Source organism: Xenopus laevis, chromosome 1L (assembly GCF_017654675.1).
Source record: "Xenopus laevis strain J_2021 chromosome 1L, Xenopus_laevis_v10.1, whole genome shotgun sequence".
Taxonomy (NCBI): Eukaryota; Metazoa; Chordata; class Amphibia; order Anura; family Pipidae; genus Xenopus; species Xenopus laevis.
This window is the reverse complement of record NC_054371.1, coordinates 17,151,305-17,171,798: the sequence shown is the minus strand read 5'-3', so window position 1 is coordinate 17,171,798 and position 20,494 is coordinate 17,151,305. Positions and strand designations below refer to the sequence as shown.

Genomic DNA, 20,494 nt, shown 5'->3' with positions numbered 1-20,494 from the left:
TGGTATGATGTTTTTACTGGTTGGTCACCTACTGGTTCTGCTATCATGCATTCTATTATTTATCCCCTTGTTAATGTTACAGTCATTTTTGTTCTTCTTGTTATTTTCAATTTATATCTTTCCTGCTTTTTTAGGAAGTGTATCCGCTCTATGATACGTACTTCAGAAAATTCTCAGTTGAAGAAAATACATTCTCATATGTCTTTTTCACATTAGATGATCATGTTATGATCAAAGAGGGGGTTGAAGGGTTACATGCCTACGTGCCAACCCTTGTAGGCCTCTGTACTTGTTTTTCTGTACGACCCTGTACTGTCTCTTCTTAGACAACCTTGCATAAGTATCATCATGTACTATAAACAATATTATCAGCTTGCCTCAGACAAAATATCTTAGCTAACGCGCATGCACATATTTGTCTCTTTTCTATCTTGTCCATCCTGAAGGATATACCTATTACAGACATGTACTATGCTCATAACTATGCTGATACGTCACTATATTGGGACGTCTTTACTTATAACCTATATAAGCCTATGTTTGACCTTCAATAAACGGAACTTGTTATTCTGATCCACTCGTTGGTGTTACTTTGTGCAAGTTCCCTGGATCCGGAATACTAGGCATTGTTGGTCAGACGAAATCCAAAGGTTCCAGTAGCAGTCGGTTCGTTGTCCCCTTCAATCAGCTCTCATCAGACAATTACTAATTAAAGGCAAATTCATTATTATTTGTTGTGGATTCAATTTTTGACCTTTTTGTGATTTCACCCACAATTTATTTTATTGTGGTTTAGAAGTGAGGAGACTCACATTTGGGAATGAAATCCACTTGCAGTGACTCCTAGTGGTCACTCTGTATAACAAACATATTTATTTCTCACTTTTAGCTTTGTGTTAAAGTGGACCCGTCACCCAGACATAAAAATCTGTATAATAAAAGTCCTTCTTAAATTAAATATGAAATCCAATTTCTTTTTTTATTAAAGCATTCATAGCTGTTGTAAACTCGTTTAAAAATATCAGCTGTCAATCAAATATTGCCTACCCCGCCTCTATGCCTAGGCATAGAGGTGGGGCAAGCAATTACTTTCACTTTCCATTCAGCACTTCCTAGATGTCCCCGCTTTCCCTACATTCCCCCAGCTCTCTTAACGATTTAATTATGTAACCAGTGCATGGTGATGGACATTGGGTCCCTGTCCCCTGGTGCACAAACAAGATTCTGAGATGATGCAAGGTTTGTCTTAATAACAGTGTCCACAAAATGGCTCCTGCCTGCTTGTTATAATTATGAGTTACCAGACTGATGGAAACAAGATTCAAATAATTTATACAGTGTAATTAAAGTTCATTTTGCTTGACTAACATGATAAAATAGGATTTGGATAATTTTATTTGGGTGACGGGTCCACTTTAAGTTTCAGTTTTATATTTAAAGCAGGTACAGTTTGTTCTCACAATATTTGTGCATCTCTTCTTGGTTCCTGGCAAAGTGTAGATAAGCACTATAATTTACATTATGTGTCACCCTAGACATTGAGACAATATAATGTGACATCAGTATAACCTGAGAGAGACAGGACTGTCACCCTATAATAACACAAAAATATTTCTGTAGCTGTCATAGGCTTATTTAACATGGTATGTACTAAACTGCACCAGTGCTATTACTCATAGCAACCGGCAACTTCTTTTGATTGATCACTTAGCAAGAGGTGTCTCCCAACAGACTGACACCATACACACTATTTCTCACATAACCAAACATTAATCTGAAATACTGACCACAGAATTCAATATATTTCATACTAAAACTGACAATCATGAATTCATAAATTTGCTGCAGAATATTTGCAGGAAATATTATCCAATGTTAATTTAGTTTGACAGACACCGATGTTCAAGCATCTTGAACAGTATTTGCATTGCTTTACTCGTGGGACCTGCACCCAACTAAACTGAAATCAGTGAGGCGCTGGCTATTAGTTTCTTGTATTCACAGATCTTCATAACGAAGAAGGTTTTTGTTCAGCCCTGTATCACTGTGTGAGAGGGAACTGAGCATTCTGCTGACAGTAATAATCTGCTGCATCTTCTGCTTCCATTCTGCTGATTGTAAGAGTGAAATCAGTTCCAGACCCACTGCCATTGAACCTCTCTGGGGTCCCTGTTTCTCGGGTACTTGCAAAATAGATTATTCTCTTTGGTACCTGCCCTGATTTCTGTTGGAACCAGCGTATTCTGTTTTTTCCATCTTTGTCAACAACACTGTCACTGGCTTTACATGTGAGGGTGACAGTTTCTCCTGGTGACACAGAGACATAATCTGGAGACTGAGTCAGTACAATCTCCCCATAGGAACCTGAGGATACAACAAGCAAATCCATTAAGAAGTATTTTAGGTTACTGGAGAGAAATAAGACAGAGGCAACTTTTCTCCATTATAATTTAACAAATATTAGTTTAACATTTAAAGTAAGATTCTCACCCTGAAGCCAGAGCATGAGTATAGGCAGCAAGCAGCTGTGGGACACCATACTGATCACTGCACACAGGCCTGATACAGATCACTGAGCCCCTGCCTGCACTCACTCATATTTATATCCCCACAAGCACACAGGGAACGGAAGAGGTTTGTGTATATTGTATGCAAATAATTAAGGGTTATTACTTAACATTGTGGTTCGGGTTAATGGCATCCCTCCTCTGTAGAATGGATAGATTCCTTTGATTCTATTTATTCTAAACATTAAAAATTAATGAAAATAAAACTACGGGTAACCCCAAATAAGTTTTTCAGTCTTTTTCTATTTTTGTGGCCGGTTTGGCACAGTCACGACTTGGTGCCATTGACTCAGTAACACCAGGCAGGGAGAACATGTCAGCGAGTGTGCAACTACTTAAGGGCAGGATCAAATAAAAGGACAATTATAGCTCCCAAAGCTCCAACTGTTTGGCTGACAAAGTGGGGTCAATAGATTCTCCCTACCAAGGATTAGATGATGCTGCAGCCCAAGGCCCTATTTCCTATGCTGTCATTTTCAGTGTAAAATTAGCAATATGATCCCCTGGTATTCTCTGCCCTACCTGTTGCCCCTTCTCCCTAAATTATTTTTTTATTTATGAATTTTTACACACTTGTTCATGGCATAAAATCCCTGGTTTATTGGATGAACCCTCCAGTAACAACCTGAGTCATGCAGATCAAGGACCCAAAGCGATAGAGACATTCTTACAATACATAGGATCATGTCAGTATCTGCAGAACTAAACCATTAAAAAAAAAATCATACGTTAGACCCCCTTTTGAGAATCCTCCAAGACATGGTGACTTTTCAAGGCATCAAGGTTGGAGATCACGAAACCAAAATTACGGCCTTTGCGGATGATCTCCTTTTATATAAAGCAAATCCTAAACAAGCTTTTCCGCACATCCTCTCCATTATTCATCAGTAAGGGCTAGCCTCAGGCTATTGCATCAACGTAAACAAATCAGTGATCATGCCATTAGGGTCCAAAGGGAAACCTCAGTGGAGTAACAAATATAATCTAACATGGGCCAAAGACGTGATTACGTATCTGGGTATTCGGATACCGAAAAAACTGCATGAGCTGTACACCTGTAACATCACAAGTAGTATAGTGGAAATTACACAGGATCTAAAAAACTGGCAAAACTATCAACTCTCGGCTATGGGAAGAGCCAATCTGATTAAGATGGTGGTGTTCCCCAAACTTCTATACAAGCTACAAAGTCTCCCCCTACTAATGTCTGACAGGGACGTCCGAACTCTCTATGAATTGTTCAGGGAGTTCATATGGAATGGTAAAAAAGCTCAAATTAGTTTAAGGAAACTTCAGCAAACCACCTTAAACGGGGGCCTCAACTTTCCCAATCTTAAACAATACAATCTCGCAGCCACAATGAGACATTTGAAGGATTGGATCCATAATTCAGAAATATACACGAACACCTCCCAAGAACAACAGTTTGTCCCTCAGACGAACCTATTATATCTCCTACACATGCATAGAGCGGAGCTTACAACCGACATTACAGACAACCCACTGTTATACTCCACTTGGCAAACGTGGAAAGAGTTGAGGAAACAGAATAACTTGAATAGCAGCCACTCCTTATACCTACCTCTTTTATCCAACCCAGGATTCCAGAGTGGGCGGGCTTTGACAATCTATCAGGATTGGGGTAAAGAAGGGGTGACAACAATTCGCCAATTAACAATGAGGGACACTCGTAAGCCATTAACGTTTGTACAACTGCAAACCACATTTCCCTTCATACAAAATAATGTGTTTTCTGTTCTACAAGCTCAAACATATACCAGCAGGACTATATGACTTCTAACAGATGAGGATTGGGACAATGCATTGGACAGGTTCCTTTTATGCACTATCTCCACGAGGGGTACCATATCACTGAACTATAAGTTCCTACACAACTCTATAGACTATGACAGTATACCTAAAGGTCCTAGACAGTGGACAGTAGACATACCAGAATTGACCACAGAAGAGGTATATAAACTGTATATGTACTCATGGCGCACCCTGCCATCTAGCATTTATAGGGAAATGTTTTTAAACCTGCTGCACCGAATTTATCTGACCCCAGAAATCCTTCATATAATGCAGAGAAGGGATAGTAGTAGCTGCCCAAAATGTGAACAAACTGGAGCTAATCTCATACATTGTTTGTGGTCCTGTCCATACATTCAACGGTTTTGGACTCAGATACGAGACTATGCAAATAGGCATCTAGTGAATTTTGTCCCATTATCAGCAGCCTGGGCAATCTGGGGTAAAATTCCGACTACTCATACTAGAATCACGCAGGGTGCTAAGAGGCTTTTGTTGATAGTATCAGCGGTAGCAAGAAAGACGATATTACAAGTGTGGATAACGAATACCCCCCCACCATTAAACTATTCTTGGAAAAGTTAGTCAGAGTTTTTCACATGGACTGGACAGAAGCATCTTTGAATAAGAACACAATTGTCAAACGGTTCTTTGAAACTTGGGAAACATTTATTGACATATGTCCACAAACGGTAAAGATAAGGCTACATGACTGTTTTCATTATACAGAATGGTATATCACTCGGACTATGAGTGGTGACCCTCCTATCAATATATGACTTGGTGTGTAAGGCATATTGGATGGGGCTTCCGGCATCGCAGCTTTGGAGACATGGTGAGACCTGTACGAGATAGAAAGAGTACTTTAAATGATCATCTTTTTCTTCTTTTTTTTTCTTTGTTTGTTGAAGAACATAGTGGTTATTATGTTATCGACATTTATATGTTTGCATACTATAATAAGTTTTTTATATCTGGCATTAACTAATGCATTTAACCCTCCATCTCTGCACACATGGATTCTGAATGCAACCTTGGACACACAGAACCAACCTGAACTGACCGAGGCATGACATGTATAAGTTTTACTTGTTGGTAATATTTGCAAATGTTAGGCACTGTCATTATTATACCTCTACTGTACAATTGTAAGTGATTTCTGTGCAGGAAAGTATGTATGTAATAATGGAGGACTGATCTTACAACTGTTGCTCGAATAAAAAAAATCATATCTGAGCCATCCCTGCACAGAATTACTTAAAAGTCTAAACACTGTTAAATGGCTTAAATTTGCAAATGGGTAAAAGCCTCACAGCTCACTCAGATTTGTTTATATTGGAAAGTTGCATAGAGTTGCCTTTTCAGGACTATTTTTACAGAACCTCAATTTTTTATGATTTATTTGCTTTGGAATGTTTGTTAAAAAGAAAATGTTTGGAATTTTCAAGACTGGTGTTCAAATGTATTTATAATCACAGACGTAAGTATGGTCAAGCTAAATGTACACAAGTGTTGCACATATTGATGTCATCCATTAAAGGCACTTGGGTCCAACGAATTCCATGTACTTTCATATAGTTGCACTGAGTACCATTGTCTCTGTTCTGTCTCTTCCACTGAATCAGTGCATCCAATAATGGCAGGGAATCCTGGAGGTACCACCACATTCAGGGTTCCCACATGTTCCAGGATTCACACAGCAGACTTGTGTCTAAAGGAAGGGTTATTGGGGGCGGGGTGTCAATGTTTACACAAGGTTTGTAAAATATTTACTTACAAAGACAACATAAAAAAAAAGACAAATCAGTACTGGCTTGAGTAGGAATATTGGGGGAAAGACAAATGGGAAGACTAGGGTCAGTATGTATGTATAACGTTATTTGTAAAGCACTGATATAAAGCTGTGGGTTGTCAAAATCATCACCTGACTCTGGCACCTAGATCTTTGGTGCTATAGTAATGAAGTGCTGATGAATGAGGTCATTACCCATAGACTGGTGCCAAACTCGAAATAAAACAAAGGTGTGCAAAACATTCCCTCCTACAAATGCAATAATGTAACATGGTTAGTTTGATTCAAAGCTGTTAATTGTTTAATCCTATGTGCAGAGCTGAGACATTACAGAAGAAGGAGGAGGTTTTTGTTCAGCTCTGAATCACTGTGAAAAGGATCTGACAGCTCTGCTCACAGTAATAATCTGCTTCATCTTCTGCTTCCATTCTGCTGATTGTGAATGTGAAATCATTGGTAGATGCACTGCCACTGAATCTCTCTGGGGTCCCTGCATATCGGGTGGTACCATAAATGATCAGCAGCTTTGTTGCCTGTCCTCATTTTTGTTGGTACCAGTGCACATTACAGTGCAAAATATTGACTTTACATGTGAGGGTGACAGTTTCTCCTGGTGACACCACTGACTGAGTCAGTACAATCTGCCTATAGGAATCTGAGGATACAAAGAGATACAAACAATCTATTATTAAAGGGGACCCATCTGAGATTTTGTAAATGAGCTTACAACTGTTTTAAATCCTTTTATAAAAATAGAAATTGGATTTCATGTTTAATTTGAAAAGGACTTTTATTATACAGAATTTTGTGTCTGGGTGACAGGTCCACTTTAATACATATTTATGTAACATCACTATTATTATCTGTCTATTTAATGAGCTCACCCTGAAGCCAGAGCATAAGTATAGGCAGCAAGCAGCTGTGGGACACCATACTGATCACTGCACACAGGCCTGATACAGATCACTGAGCCCCTGCCTGCACTCACTCATATTTATATCCCCACAAGCACACAGGGAATGTACATGTAGATTATATGCAAATCACAGAACAGTATTATGTACTGAAATCATTATGTTACTGGTACCTGTCCTACTGGAGTTAATACAGTTTCTATTCCCCTGTTTCATGTTAATGTCCCTGCATTGCACTCATTATTTACCCTCATTCATCAAGGTAAATTCAGTCTCAAGTATTAAATATCTGGGGGTGAATTTAAGAGGTGGTTTAGAAAGAGCATATCAAGATAATTATGTCCCATTGTTAGCTTCTATCCAAAAGGCAATCGATAACTTGAAGAACATTAAGATATCTTGGTTTGGCAGAATTCAAGCGGTAAAGATGGTGGTCATGCCCAAAGCCCTATACTTTTTCCAAGTCCTTCCAATAGATGTACCCCCCACTTTCTTTACTACATTAAGATCGATTTTCACAAGATTCATTTGGGGAGGGAAACCCAGAGGCTAAGCTATAAGCACCTAACTCAAATAAAAGAAAAAGGAGGAATGGGAGTCCCAGATACTTATTTAGATTTTATAGCAGTGCATTTGGTTAGACTATTGAACTGCATGACAAGGAGAGGGAAAAAAGACTGGTGTGAATTAGGTTGGTGCCACTATCCACTAGAACATTCATTATGGGATGATAAATGGGCAGCGAATAAGTCTATGCGACAACATCTGTTAATTAATACAACCTTAAAAATTTGGCATAAGAACAAAATAACATTGCACCTGACGAAAGCACCCTATGTGCTACAACTCTTAACATATAATCCAAACTTCCCTCCGGGTATGGAAAGGGGAGCATTCGCTATATGGGAGAAGTGGGACGATAAACCCACTAAGATACAGGATTTGGTTAAAAGGAGCAAGTTGAGCTCACTAGAGGACTTGCAAAGGAGATGGGGAAATACCCAAGAGATTCATGGGGTTACTACCAACTGCACCATTTTTTAAATATTAACAGAGAAAGAGAATGGGACAGGCCCTTAACAGAGTGGGAGCGGATAATAGATCAAGATCAAGAAGTGATTAAACCTTTATCCAAAATGTATAATATGGTACTAAACACAGAGGAATTTAAGAGAGAATTTAGAGAGAATTGGGTAGAAATATACAAGAACATGAATGGATAAATATCTTTAAATATGGGAATAAGATGACAAGGGTTGTGAAAGTAAAAGAAGCTATATATAAAATGGTGACAAGATGGCAGTATACTCCTGTCAAACTCCATAAGATGCACCCACAGACATCCAACCTATGTTGGAGATGTAATAAAGAGGTGGGTACACATATACATATCTGGATAACGTGTTCAAGATTGAAAGACTACTGGTCTCAGGTATTAGAGAGCATATACAAAATAACATCTATTAAAATGCGTGTAGATGATTATGCAGTAATACTATTGAATGTGAACCTAGAGAAAGCTAAGATATTGGATGACTTACTTACCTTTCAACTAATCCAGGCTGCTAAAGCACTTATTCCAAGTCTAAGGAACCTTCTACATATAATAACTGGTTAAAATCTGTGGATGAAATAAGAGTATTAGAGGAATTAACACATGTATATCACAATAATAGTGCAATGTATTGGCAAATATGGTCTCCCTGGCATAGATTTATAGAATCAATGGAAATGGGGAAGACCTAGGGTAAATGATCTCGAAAGAGTATTAAGTATGAGACCTGAAATTAATGATAGAGTGGATGTCTTATATTGTGGGCAATACATGATATGATAAATGTAGTAACAAAAAGCACTTAATGAGATGTAATGAAGACTGGTACTTGATATTACCCTGTACCCTCATCCCTTTTTTCTGTACCCTTTCCTTTTTTTGTTTGGAAAAAATTGATGAAATAAAGAAATTAAAAAAAATAAAATTCAGTGCCACAAATTCAATGGGCAAATGTTGTTTTTTCCCATTGATTAAGCTGCACATAAAAATGCTTTTGTTATTTTTAAAATAAAGATATTAACCACAAAAGATGGAAATCTGAAAGTTTTTTTGGCCACACTCACAGTACCCCAGGGACTTATTAAACACAGGCGCTCCATCCCCAGAAAGTTTGTAAATCATAATGTCTCCTATAAATTATAGGGGAGTTGACCAGGATGAAAAAATAAAAGCATATATATTTTTTTTATATCAGTATAAAGAATATCTTTAGAGTGTTGATTCATTAATTAGTAGGAAGGTGGGTGTGTTTAAATCATTTCTATTCACCAGTATTTGCAATTGAAGAAACATCAATAATAAATATCAAGAAATAAGGCAATCATTTAATTGAAAGAACCTTTAGAGGAACTTATTGGTTGACCTGGTGGCCTTTCCAAATTTTTATGTATTTTTGGGAGAGTATAAATAACAGGAATTAATGGATAATCTGGTACCAAATTGTCCTTGTGCTTCTGTTCTGTTAGTGACCAGCCATGCTTATCATTTTACAGGAGTTTTTGTTTCATTTTTGCATAGTTTCATAGCTATAGTGACACCTAGTGGTGTTGGAGTAGTTACATTTTAAAAACTGATGGTGATAAGGACTTTAACTTATTGATAAGCTTCATGATGGATTTATGATGTAATTTGGTTTTGGAAATTCAAATTAGGGAGGGTATTTAAAGGGCTATTTAATCACATTATATTATCCTTGATAAAGTTCCCCATTTAGGAATGAAACTTCGAATTGTGAAAAAAAATACTAGGCTGTATCCATGGCTGAATATAAGGCTCTGAACCAGAAGTGCTGGATGTATAGGTGGCACAGAGACATAAAGGAGTCATTTGCATGTTTCTACCTATAATTCCTTAAAAAGGGGTTGATGCATGTGAATACCTTGTATTTATTTTATCCCAGTTTCCCCCTTTGTTTATTCCATAGGAACTCAATTTTAAAAAACAGTTTTCAGCTCTCATCATACAATTGCAGTTAGACTAATATTTTTTGACTTTTTTGTGATTTCACCCACAATTTACTTTATTATGGTTAAGAAGTGAGGAAGGTCACATTGGGGAAGAAATACACTTGCAGTGACACCTAGTGGTCTCTCTGTATAACACACATAATTATTTCTCATGTTATTCTTAGCGTCAAGTCTCAGTGTTACATTTAAAGCAGGTGCAGTTAATAATATTATGTGTTAACCTAGACATTGAGACAATGTATTGTGACATCAGTATAATCTGAGAGAGACACAGGACTGTCACCCTATAACAACACAAAAAAGTTTCTGTAGCTGTCATAGGCTAATTTAACGTGTTTTATGTGCTAAACTGCACCAGTGCTATTGCTTATAGCAACCATTAGCTTCTTTTGATTGATCTCTTAGCAAAGATCTGATTGTTGCTATGGGCAATGGCACTGGAGCACTTTAGCATGTTAAAAAATCAGACCCAGAATATAAAGGAGAAAGAAGTCCAGATGGATATATCCCAGCTTGTGTGAGTGTCTCTGCTAGAGATTCTCCTATTCATGGGAATGGGTCCCTGTGATTAGTGCTGCTCCTGCCATTATATCAAATAGGTGATCAGAGAGGCTGCTGGGAGGGAACTAATGGCTGAACTGGTTATACTGTGTTGTTGGGAAAAAATATAGGATTATTTATATAAGAGACTGAAATTATATAGGAATATTATTAGGGAATCAGCTGCAAACAGACCTTGTATAGAGATATATTACAACTTACACTGCACATTTTCTTATGTTTAATATTTAAAAAAATATTTATGCCATTGTTTTTTCTAAAACTAAAATATTTTATTATTGTGTGATTTAGTGGTTTCCTTTCTAAACCAATTGTGGAGCCACTGGGCCCCTTGCACAGAGAAGCTGATTCTCTATATAAATAAATACTGTCAGCTGCTTATTTCCCTTTATATATATTTGTCTTCATAAAGAGGAAGGTTTTTGTTCAGTTCTGTATCACTGTGTGAGAGGGAACTGAGTATACTGCTGAGTAATCTGTGTAACCTGATCCAGTCCCACTGCCACTGATCCTGAGTCCCTGTGTGTCGGGTGTTTGCCCAATAAATTAGTGGCTTTGGTGCCTGCCCTGATTTCTGTTGGTACCAGTTCCCTCCTCTCTCCATTGCACCGGTCGGCTCCTCCCTCCTCTCTGCTCCCTCCTTTCTCATGAGCGCGTGGGGGGGCAGGTTGCCTAGGGCATCTGGCCGACCTGGCAGGCCCTGGCTGCTCCTGCCATTATATCAAATGGGAGAGCTGACTAGAGATGCAGCCGGGAGGTAATTAATGGACTATAATAGTGATACTGTGTTGTTGGATACAATTATAGGATTGTATAAAGTAAAAGAAAATGTTTATGCAGGAATCCTAATAGAGAACTCGTTTCTAACAGAGTCTCTGCATGTATCTTAATATTCATATTTTTATTCCACTCTCTATTCTACAGCTGCTTCTTCCTTTTCTAAAACTAAATGTATTTATATGTTTTTCTCTGTGGTTTAGTTATTTCATTTTATCCATTTTGTCAAGCTTACACAGAGAAGGTGCTGCTCTATATTATAAAAGAGGAAAGTTTTTGTTCAGCTCTGTATCACTGTGTGAGAGGGTAATCCCTGCTCTGCTGACAGTAATAATCTGCTGCATCTTCTGCTTCCATTCTGCTGATTGTAAGAGTGAAATCAGTTCCAGACCCACTGCCACTGATCCGTTCTGGGGTGCCTGTGTGTCGGGTGTTTGCATAATAGATCAGCAGCTTTGGTGCCTGCCCTGATTTATGTTGGTACCAGTGTTGATAGCTGGTAGAGCCATATAAAAGACTGCTACTGGCTTTACATGTGATGGTGACAGTTTCTCCTGGTGACACAGAGACATAATCTGGAGACTGAGTCAGTACAATCTGCCCATAGGAACCTGAGGATATAAACAAATACAACCAGAAAATCTATTATTAATACATATTTATGTAACATCACTATTATTATCTGTATATTTAATGTGCTCACCATGAAGCCAGAGCATGAGTATAGGCAGCAAGCAGCTGTGGGACACCATACTGATCACTGCACACAGGCCTGATACAGATCACTGAGCCCCTGCCTGCACTCACTCATATTTATATCCCCACAAGCACACAGGGAATGTACATGATATGCAAAACATAGATGTACTTAAAGCAGCAATGATCAGACATTAGCTCTCATAATACTGGGTAACAGTTCATACATGTAATGTTATGCAAATGGGATACAAAAAATAGAACCGTATATACTATACCCTAAATGAAATTAATTTAGTAAAATCCATAATGGAGAATAATCTGGGGTTGTTGGTAGATAATATACATATCTGAAGCAAGTAATTCCAGTCAGCAGCAAGAAAGGCTAGCAAATAATTGTCTTGTGTTCATGGGGGTATAGATCCATGGGATGAGTTGGCCATTCTCCTTTTTTTTTTTAGTCTCCTTTTGTTAAAAAGAATATTAATGAAATAGAGTGTTAGGAAACCAGTGGCTAAATGCTCTGACCACCAGGGAGCCTTTTCCCTTAGTGTTTGGGTCAAGTCCAAAGAGGAAGCTGATTGGGAAATGGGCAGGGCAGATACTTGGCAAACAGGAGAACTTTATTGAAGTACGGGCATTGTTAACAAGGGAGGGCAGAAGTCAGGCACAAGTACATATGAGATTAATAAACAGGTTGGCAGGCTTACTTGCAAGGTATGGAAAATGTCCTAGGTTAAGCAAACAGTGGGGTTATTAAGTGCAGACAAAGGTTTAAGGCTGGTAGAGAAGTATAGACTGGATCAGGAGCACCTGCTAGAGACAGAGAGACCAGCAGGAAAGTAGACATAAGTAATGATAATCTTACAATTCAAGCCTGTATATAGGCAGTCTCTGCTGTGAGGTCTATGGGAACTAAGTTTAATTATTGTGGTTATGTTGCTTTAATCTTGGGGACAACAGTTTACCACGCGCAGGAGGACTATTAGGCTTTGTGACTTCTGTGAGTCATTGAGAGCCACAGAGGGAGGAGCTGGTTGGTTTGTGTCCCATGTTCTGCAGCTCATGATTAAGGCAGAGAGAAATGGAAAGTGCAATAATGGGAAGATGAGTCAGACTCCCTAGTACTTACCTACCAGCCTTCCTCTCTAATACAGAGCCATTTTTTACAAATAAGATTCCCCCCAATCACATTAGTAAGTGACATGAATCTTAAGTGACTGCTGAGGTTTCAGCCCAACAAGCACTGCTGCCTTCTTTATGGGGAATATTGGTGAGTATGAGAGTGTCGCCCTCTCTCTGGTCCAGTCAGCAGTGAGTACAATTATAACTCGCCAATCAGAATAGGGATTTTCAATGTTTAAACAGCTGCCTGCCATACACTGTAACATCAATATTGTCAATTGTCAAGGACCTGACTGCCATTTCCATAGATTTCACATTTTATTCTTTGATCTGTGCTGCATTTAAAGGTGTGAGGCAGCAATCTGTGCAGCCACTTATTATCATTTTAATGAATGAACCTTAATTTATAAGTTTCTTTGTAGTGAGTTCATATACAGCTGCCTTATGAGGGGGCAAACTGAAAAAAACATTCATTCTATTATAAAGTATCAGCAGGCACCGGATTATCAGCAATTAGTTCAGATCAGACAACTGGAGTAAAATAATAAAAGCCAAAGTGTTTTTTTAACGTTATTTTTAAAGTAACATTGATTTTCCCGCAGATTCCCCATTTGTGGTTCCAAATGGAATGATGTGGAAGTGTGGCTACTAACATTAGTGCAGCAATTCCATACCTCCCAACTGTCCCTTTTTCAGAGGGACAGTCCCTCTTTTTCAATAAAACTTTGTGTTACCGCACACCTCCTTCCACTTATTCTGCGTAGTGGTGCTACGATCCTGAAGAAGGGAGGCTGTGTCCCCCCGAAACGTTGAATATTTATTGTTGGTGGCATTAATAAAAGGGGCACAATCCCCGACTGCAATATTGGTGTGTGCGGACCGTTTTTCGAAACTACAAAACAGTCCCTCTTTTGACAGCTCAACCTGCAGTCCCTCATTTGTACTGGAAAGTCCCTCTTTTCTCTGCACTGAACAGCCAAAAAAGAAACAAAGTTTCTCACTTAATTGGCTTTTAGCAGAGAGCACAGAACAGCTAACGGGTGCAAATAAAATACTTTGTAACAATTTTGAGACACAAAAACAATTTAGATAAGGAGAAATATTTTCAAACTTTCATAACCTGCCAAATTTTGTAACGTTAACATGGTAATTAGGGGGTGTGACCACAGAAGGGGGCATGGTCAAAAATGTCGCTGTTCTACATGCGAAAAAATATTTTGACCCTCTTTTTACTTCCAAAATGTTGGGAGGTATGCAATTCCCACAGTGTCAAACTGGAGGGTCCAGGTACCCAGGGCAGCCATCAGGGGGGACAGGAGGGAGAGTTGTAGGGGGCCCCGAGGGTAAAGGGGGCCCGGCCACACCACACTTACTTGATTAGTCAGTCCCCCCATCTTTCTGAGAGCTGCTGACTTCGGGAAGGCATGGACGTTTAAGGGGCCCTGGCCACCAATTTTCTCATAATGTGGGGGGGGGGCCTGGCCACCAATTTTTTTCTCTCATGTGGGGTCCTAGCCACCAATATTTTTTAATGGGAGGGCCCTGGCCACAAATGTTTTTTTATGGGGGGCCCTGACCACCAATATCTTTTTATTTTTTATTAACATGTGGGAACCCTAGCCACCAATATTTTTTTTGTTTTTTTACTGTGTGGTGGGGGGCGGACCTGTGGGGTGGGGAGGGTGGACCTGTAGGTGGGGCTTACAGTGGGCACAACCCAGGGGGCCCAGGAAATTTTGTTGTATGGGGCCCTGCGATTTCTGATGGCGGTCCTGCAGGTACCACAGGGCCCCCCACACCCTCTGTTCCCCCCTGACCCAGCTGCAACTACACTCCACACCCCGCCACAACTGCAACCCCCCTCTGGGCCCCAGCACTGGTCCTCTAGTTGCGGCTGTGATTGTAGCTAAGGGGTAGATCAGGGGACAGTACAGACCCATGTGAATAGGAGACAAATGCAGGTCTGGGTCGGCAGGGCCCATGAGGGCGGGGGCTTACTTTGTGTCTAACCGGCCCAGTCCAACCCTGAATTCACAAACTGTGTCCCCTGGGGAGGGTTGATTTAGTGGCAGGAGTCTCAGACTGAATGCCAGTTGGGGGTGAGATTTGGGGACAATACCTCTGTGCTACACTAGAGATAGCAATTTAAAATCTAAATTAAGGTTAGATATTTTTGGAACTGGGTTGTATGACTGTTCCACCAATATTTTCCTATATCTTACGTTTAAACGGGGCCCTAACAAAAGATTGAAAAGAAAAAGTCCAAAACCCACTTAGGAACATAAATGCACTTGTAGGGACACATGGTGGTAACTCATGGAAATGTCTTGCTTTTAGCATTGTCTCAACTCTCATTACTTGTTCAATCAGCACTCAAGCACCACATTGTGATTTATGGGAGGATGTAAATGATCAATATAACAAATTATATTATTTATGTTATGTATCACCCTTGGGAAAGTTCTTATGGGTTGAAACGTTATATCTTAAGAGTATAACAATGAGGAGGAGAAGGACTGTAACCCTATGGCTTGAGACAAATACTTTTCTTTTTTGCTTATTTTGATCACCTTATTTACTAAAATAGGTTTTAAATGTCACAGGTGCAGTTGCTTATGGCAACCAATCAGTAACTAGCTCTTATTTGTCTACTGAGAATAAAAGAAAAAATCTGATTGGTTGCTACGGGCAAATACAAAAACACTGGTACATTTGGCTCTTCTATTATTAAACCAGGACAATTGGCCACAACAACCAAATTATACTGATTTGCCCAGCACCATTAGTTCACCACCAGAATGTGAAATCAAGTATCTGCATAGTTACTTTGGTCAGCTCCAAATATCATAGTAAATCATAGAGAATTCTCCTATTCATGGGAATGGGCTGCTCCTGCCATTATATCAAATTGGAGAGCTCAGTGATCAGAGAGGCTGCTCGGAGGGAACTCATGAACTGTACTGGTTATACTGTGATGTTGGATAAGTTCATAGAATTGTATAAAAATAAAATAAAATGTTGATGCAGGAATCCTAATAGAGAACTAGTTTTTAACAGAAAGACTTGTATAGAGAGTCTCCCTCTGCACATATCTTAATATTCACATTTTTATTCTACTCTTTATTCTAGAGCTGCTTCTTCCTTTTCTAAAATTAAATATATTTATATATCTGTGGTTTTGATATTTCCTTTTTTCCATTTTGTGAAGCTTACACAGAGAAAGTGCTGCTCTATATTATAAAAGAGGAAGGTTTTTGTTCAGCTCTGTATCACTGTGTGAGAGGGTTGCTGTTATGCTGCTGACAGTAATAATCTGCTGCATCTTCTGCTTCCATTCTGCTGATTGTAAAAGTGAAATCAGTTCCAGACCCACTGCCGCTGATCCGCTCTGGGGTCCCTGTGTGTCGCTTGTTTGCCTCATAGATCAGCAGCTTTGGTGCCTGCCCTGATTTCTGTTGGTACCAGGCTAACCAGCTGCTAACACTGCTACTGGCTTTACATGTGATGGTGACAGTTTCTCCTGGTGACACAGAGACATAATCTGGAGACTGAGTCATCACAATCTGCCCATAGGAACCTGAGGATATAAACAAATACAACCAGAAAATCTATTATTAATACATATTTATGTAACATCACTATTATTATCTGTATATTTAATGTGCTCACCCTGAAGCCAGAGCATGAGTATAGGCAGCAAGCAGCTGTGGGACACCATACTGATCACTGCACACAGGCCTGATACAGATCACTGAGCCCCTGCCTGCACTCACTCATACTTATATCCCCACAAGCACACAGGGAATGTACATGTAGATTATATGCAAATCACAGAGCAGTATTAAGTACTGAAATCATTATGTTACTGGTACCTGTCCTACTGGAGTAAATACAGTTTATATTCCTCTGTTTCATGTTAATGTCCCTGCACTGCACTCATTATTTACCCTCATTCATCAAGATAAATTCAGTGCCACAAATTCAATGGGTTGCTGTAGTTTCATTGCAAAAGTTTTTTTTTCATTGATTAAGCTGCACATAAAAAGGCTATTGATATTTTTAAAATACAGATATTAACCACAATCACAGTACCCCAGCCACTCCTTAAAAAAACAGTGCTCCACCCCCAGCAGGGTTTGAAATCATAATGGGGGTAATGCAATTAAAAGCTACAAGCATTATTTAAAATGTCGCATTTGAGAATGTTTAGGACTGCTCACAATGTAAAATCTGTCACTGGTGAATATTACATTGAGCATTTTCGCTAAGCAAAGGTTTAGTGTTAACATTTGATCTGAATTTTGTTAAATATTTTGTCACAAAAAAGGTTTTGTGATTGCAAAATTTTATTATATCCACTGTGAATGTTCGCAAAAACTATTTGTTCGTAAACTTTGTGATGAAGTCATCCAGGTCTTTAATTAGTCAAAAAGGACACAAACATGGTCTATAACATTTGCAAGCATCTTTGTGCAGGTTTTTTGCACTAGCGAAACATATTACATTCCCCCCAATGTCTCCAATAAAATACAGGGGAGTTGACAGATCTGATAAAATCAAAAATTATTTTTTTATATTGGTATAAAGAAGAAATTGTATTTTTCTTGATAAAGGGACTGGCGCCACCCAGGGGTGTGGGGGAACAATGGCAGAATTAACTCAATGTGAAGGCCTAACTACATGACCCACAATGCAAAAAAAAATTCTTGAGACAATGTATTGTGGCATCAGTATAACCTGAGAGAGGTGCGGGGTTGTCATCCTATAACCACACAATAATGTTTCAGTAGCTGTCATGAGCTTATTTACCATGATAAAGTGCTAAACTGCACCAGTGCCATTGCTCATAGCAACTGGCAATTCTATGCTATGGGCAATGGCACTGATGCACTTTAGCAGCTATCATTAAAAAATCAGGCCCTGAATATAAAAGAAACAGAAGATCAGATGGATATATCCCAGCTTGTGTGAGTGTTTTGGGAATGGGTCTGTGTGGTAAGTGCTGCTCCTGCCATTATATTAAATAGGTGATCAGAGAGGCTGCTGGGAGGGAACTAATGGCTGAACTGGTTATACTGTGTTGTTGCAAAAAATGATAGGATTGCACTGCTGCCTTCTTTATGGGGAATATTGGTGAGTATGAGAGAGTCGCCCTCTCTCTGGTGCAGTCAGCAGTGAGTATCTAAATAAAATGATAACTGGCCAATCAGAATAGGGATTTTCAATGTTTTAAACAGTTACCTGCCATACACTGTACCATCTATATTGTTGATTTTCAAGGACCTCACTGCCATTTCCATAGATTTCACATTTTATTCTTTCTTATCTGTGTTGCACCATGTGTTTACTTGCAATACACAGTGACCCAAATTCACTAAGCCTAACGCTAGCGTCAATTTTTGTTACTTCGCAAATTCACTAACGAACGCTGGCGTAAATTCGCTAGTGTTACTTTGCACCCTTACGCCTGGCAAATTTTCGATACGGACGCAACTACGCAAATTCACTAACGCGTGCAGTGTACTGAACGCTACCTTTTATGCTAGACTTCCTTCGCCACCTCAGACCAGGTGATATTATGGGAGATAGGCTGAAAAAGATTGAAATTTTTTTTGGGGCTCCCCTCCTTCCCCCCTACATTTCCTAACTCATGGCAACTTAACTATAGAGTGGGCACATGTGTAGGGCAAAAAAAAAAAATGTTATTTGATATTTTGAAGGTTTCCCAGGCATTTGTAGTGATTCTATGTATTCCTCCATTGAATTTGAATTTGGCGCTATATGCAAATTAACCATCGCTAGCGTAACTTCGCTTAGCGAATCAACGCTAGCGCAACATCGCAACCTTATGCTACCCCTGTGCGCAACTTCGGATTTTAGTGAATTTGCGGAGCACTGACGAAACTGCGCCCGGCGAAGTGCAGCGAAGTACGGCGAAGTTGCGCCCGGCGCAACTACGAATCTTAGTGAATTTGCCCCAGTGTGTCAATGTCAAATAATTGGCTGCATTTAATGGTGTCAGGCAGCAAACTGTGTAGCCACTTGTAATCATTTTCATTAATGAGCCTAGTTTCTTTGTAGTGAGTTCATACACAGCTGCCTTATGAGGGGGCAAACTGAAAAAAACTTTGTCTATTATAAAGTATCAGCAGGCACCAGATTATCAGAAATTAGTTCAGATCAGAGTAAACTGGAGTAAAATACTAAAAGCCAAAGGTTTTTTTTTTACATGTTATTTTTAAAGTAAACATAAAATGTAAAGTGATTTCTCCCAGATTCCCCATTTGTGGTTCCAAATGGAATGATGTGGAAGTTTGGCTACTTACATTAGTGCAGCAATTCACAAGGCTGGAGGGTCCAGGTGCCACAACAGCCCCCACCCCCTCTCTGCCCCCCCTAACCCAGCTGCAACCCCCCTCTGGGCCCCAGCTCTGGTCCTCTAGTTGCAGCTACAATTGGGGCTAGAGGGGAGATCAGGGGACAGTGTAGACAGTAAACAGATGCAGGTCTGGGCTGGCAGGGCCCATGAGGGCCGGGGCTTACTGGGTTTTTACTTTGTGTCCCGCTGGCCCAGTCACACCCTGGATTCACAAACTGTAGGACTGGCCTCTTGGGGAGGGTTGGCTAAGTGGCAGCGGTCTCAGCCTAAATGCAAGTTAGGGGTCAGATTTGGGGACAATACCTTTATGTGCATTAAAAATTCCAATTTGAAATCTAAATTTAGGGTTAAATATTTTTGGAACTCCTATATCTTAAGTTAAAAAGGGCCCTAACAAAAGATTCAAAGAAAAAGTCCAAAAGCCACTTCATTAGGAACAAAAAAAGGCACTTGTAGGGACACCTGGTGGTAACTCATGGAAATGTCTTGCTCTTCGCATTGTCATTACTCATTACTTGTTCTCTCAACACTCCAGCACCACATTTCGATTTCGGGGACGATGTAAATGATCAATATAATAAATGATATATAATGTATGTTATGTATTAGTCTTAAGAAAGTTCTTATGGGTTGAAATATTATATCTTAGGAGTATAACAATGAGGGAGTAGAAGGACTGTACGATTTGTTCGTAAATGTTGTGATGAAGTAGATGAGGTCTTTAATTAGTCAAAAAGGACACAAACATGGTCGCTAACATTTGCAAGCATCTTTGTGCAGGTTTTTTGCACTAGCAAAACATATTACATTCCCCCCAATGTCTCCAATGAAATACAAGGGAGGTCTGATA

The 20,494-nt window shown here is 39.4% G+C and overlaps 3 gene segments (V, D, J or C); all 3 read right to left on the bottom strand.

Annotated features, from left to right (window-relative positions):
• Window positions 1-2,026: 2,026 nt before the first annotated feature.
• Window positions 2,027-4,495, bottom strand: LOC121401879. The segment is given in 2 exon segments: window positions 2,027-2,364; window positions 2,491-4,495. Coding segments are annotated over 2 exon segments (372 nt in total).
• A 7,202-nt stretch (window positions 4,496-11,697) lies between these two features.
• Window positions 11,698-12,281, bottom strand: LOC108719324. The segment is given in 2 exon segments: window positions 11,698-12,055; window positions 12,148-12,281. Coding segments are annotated over 2 exon segments (369 nt in total).
• A 4,232-nt stretch (window positions 12,282-16,513) lies between these two features.
• On the bottom strand, window positions 16,514-17,037 carry LOC121402001. The segment is given in 2 exon segments: window positions 16,514-16,842; window positions 16,935-17,037. Coding segments are annotated over 2 exon segments (357 nt in total).
• Between the last annotated feature and the right edge of the window lie 3,457 nt (window positions 17,038-20,494).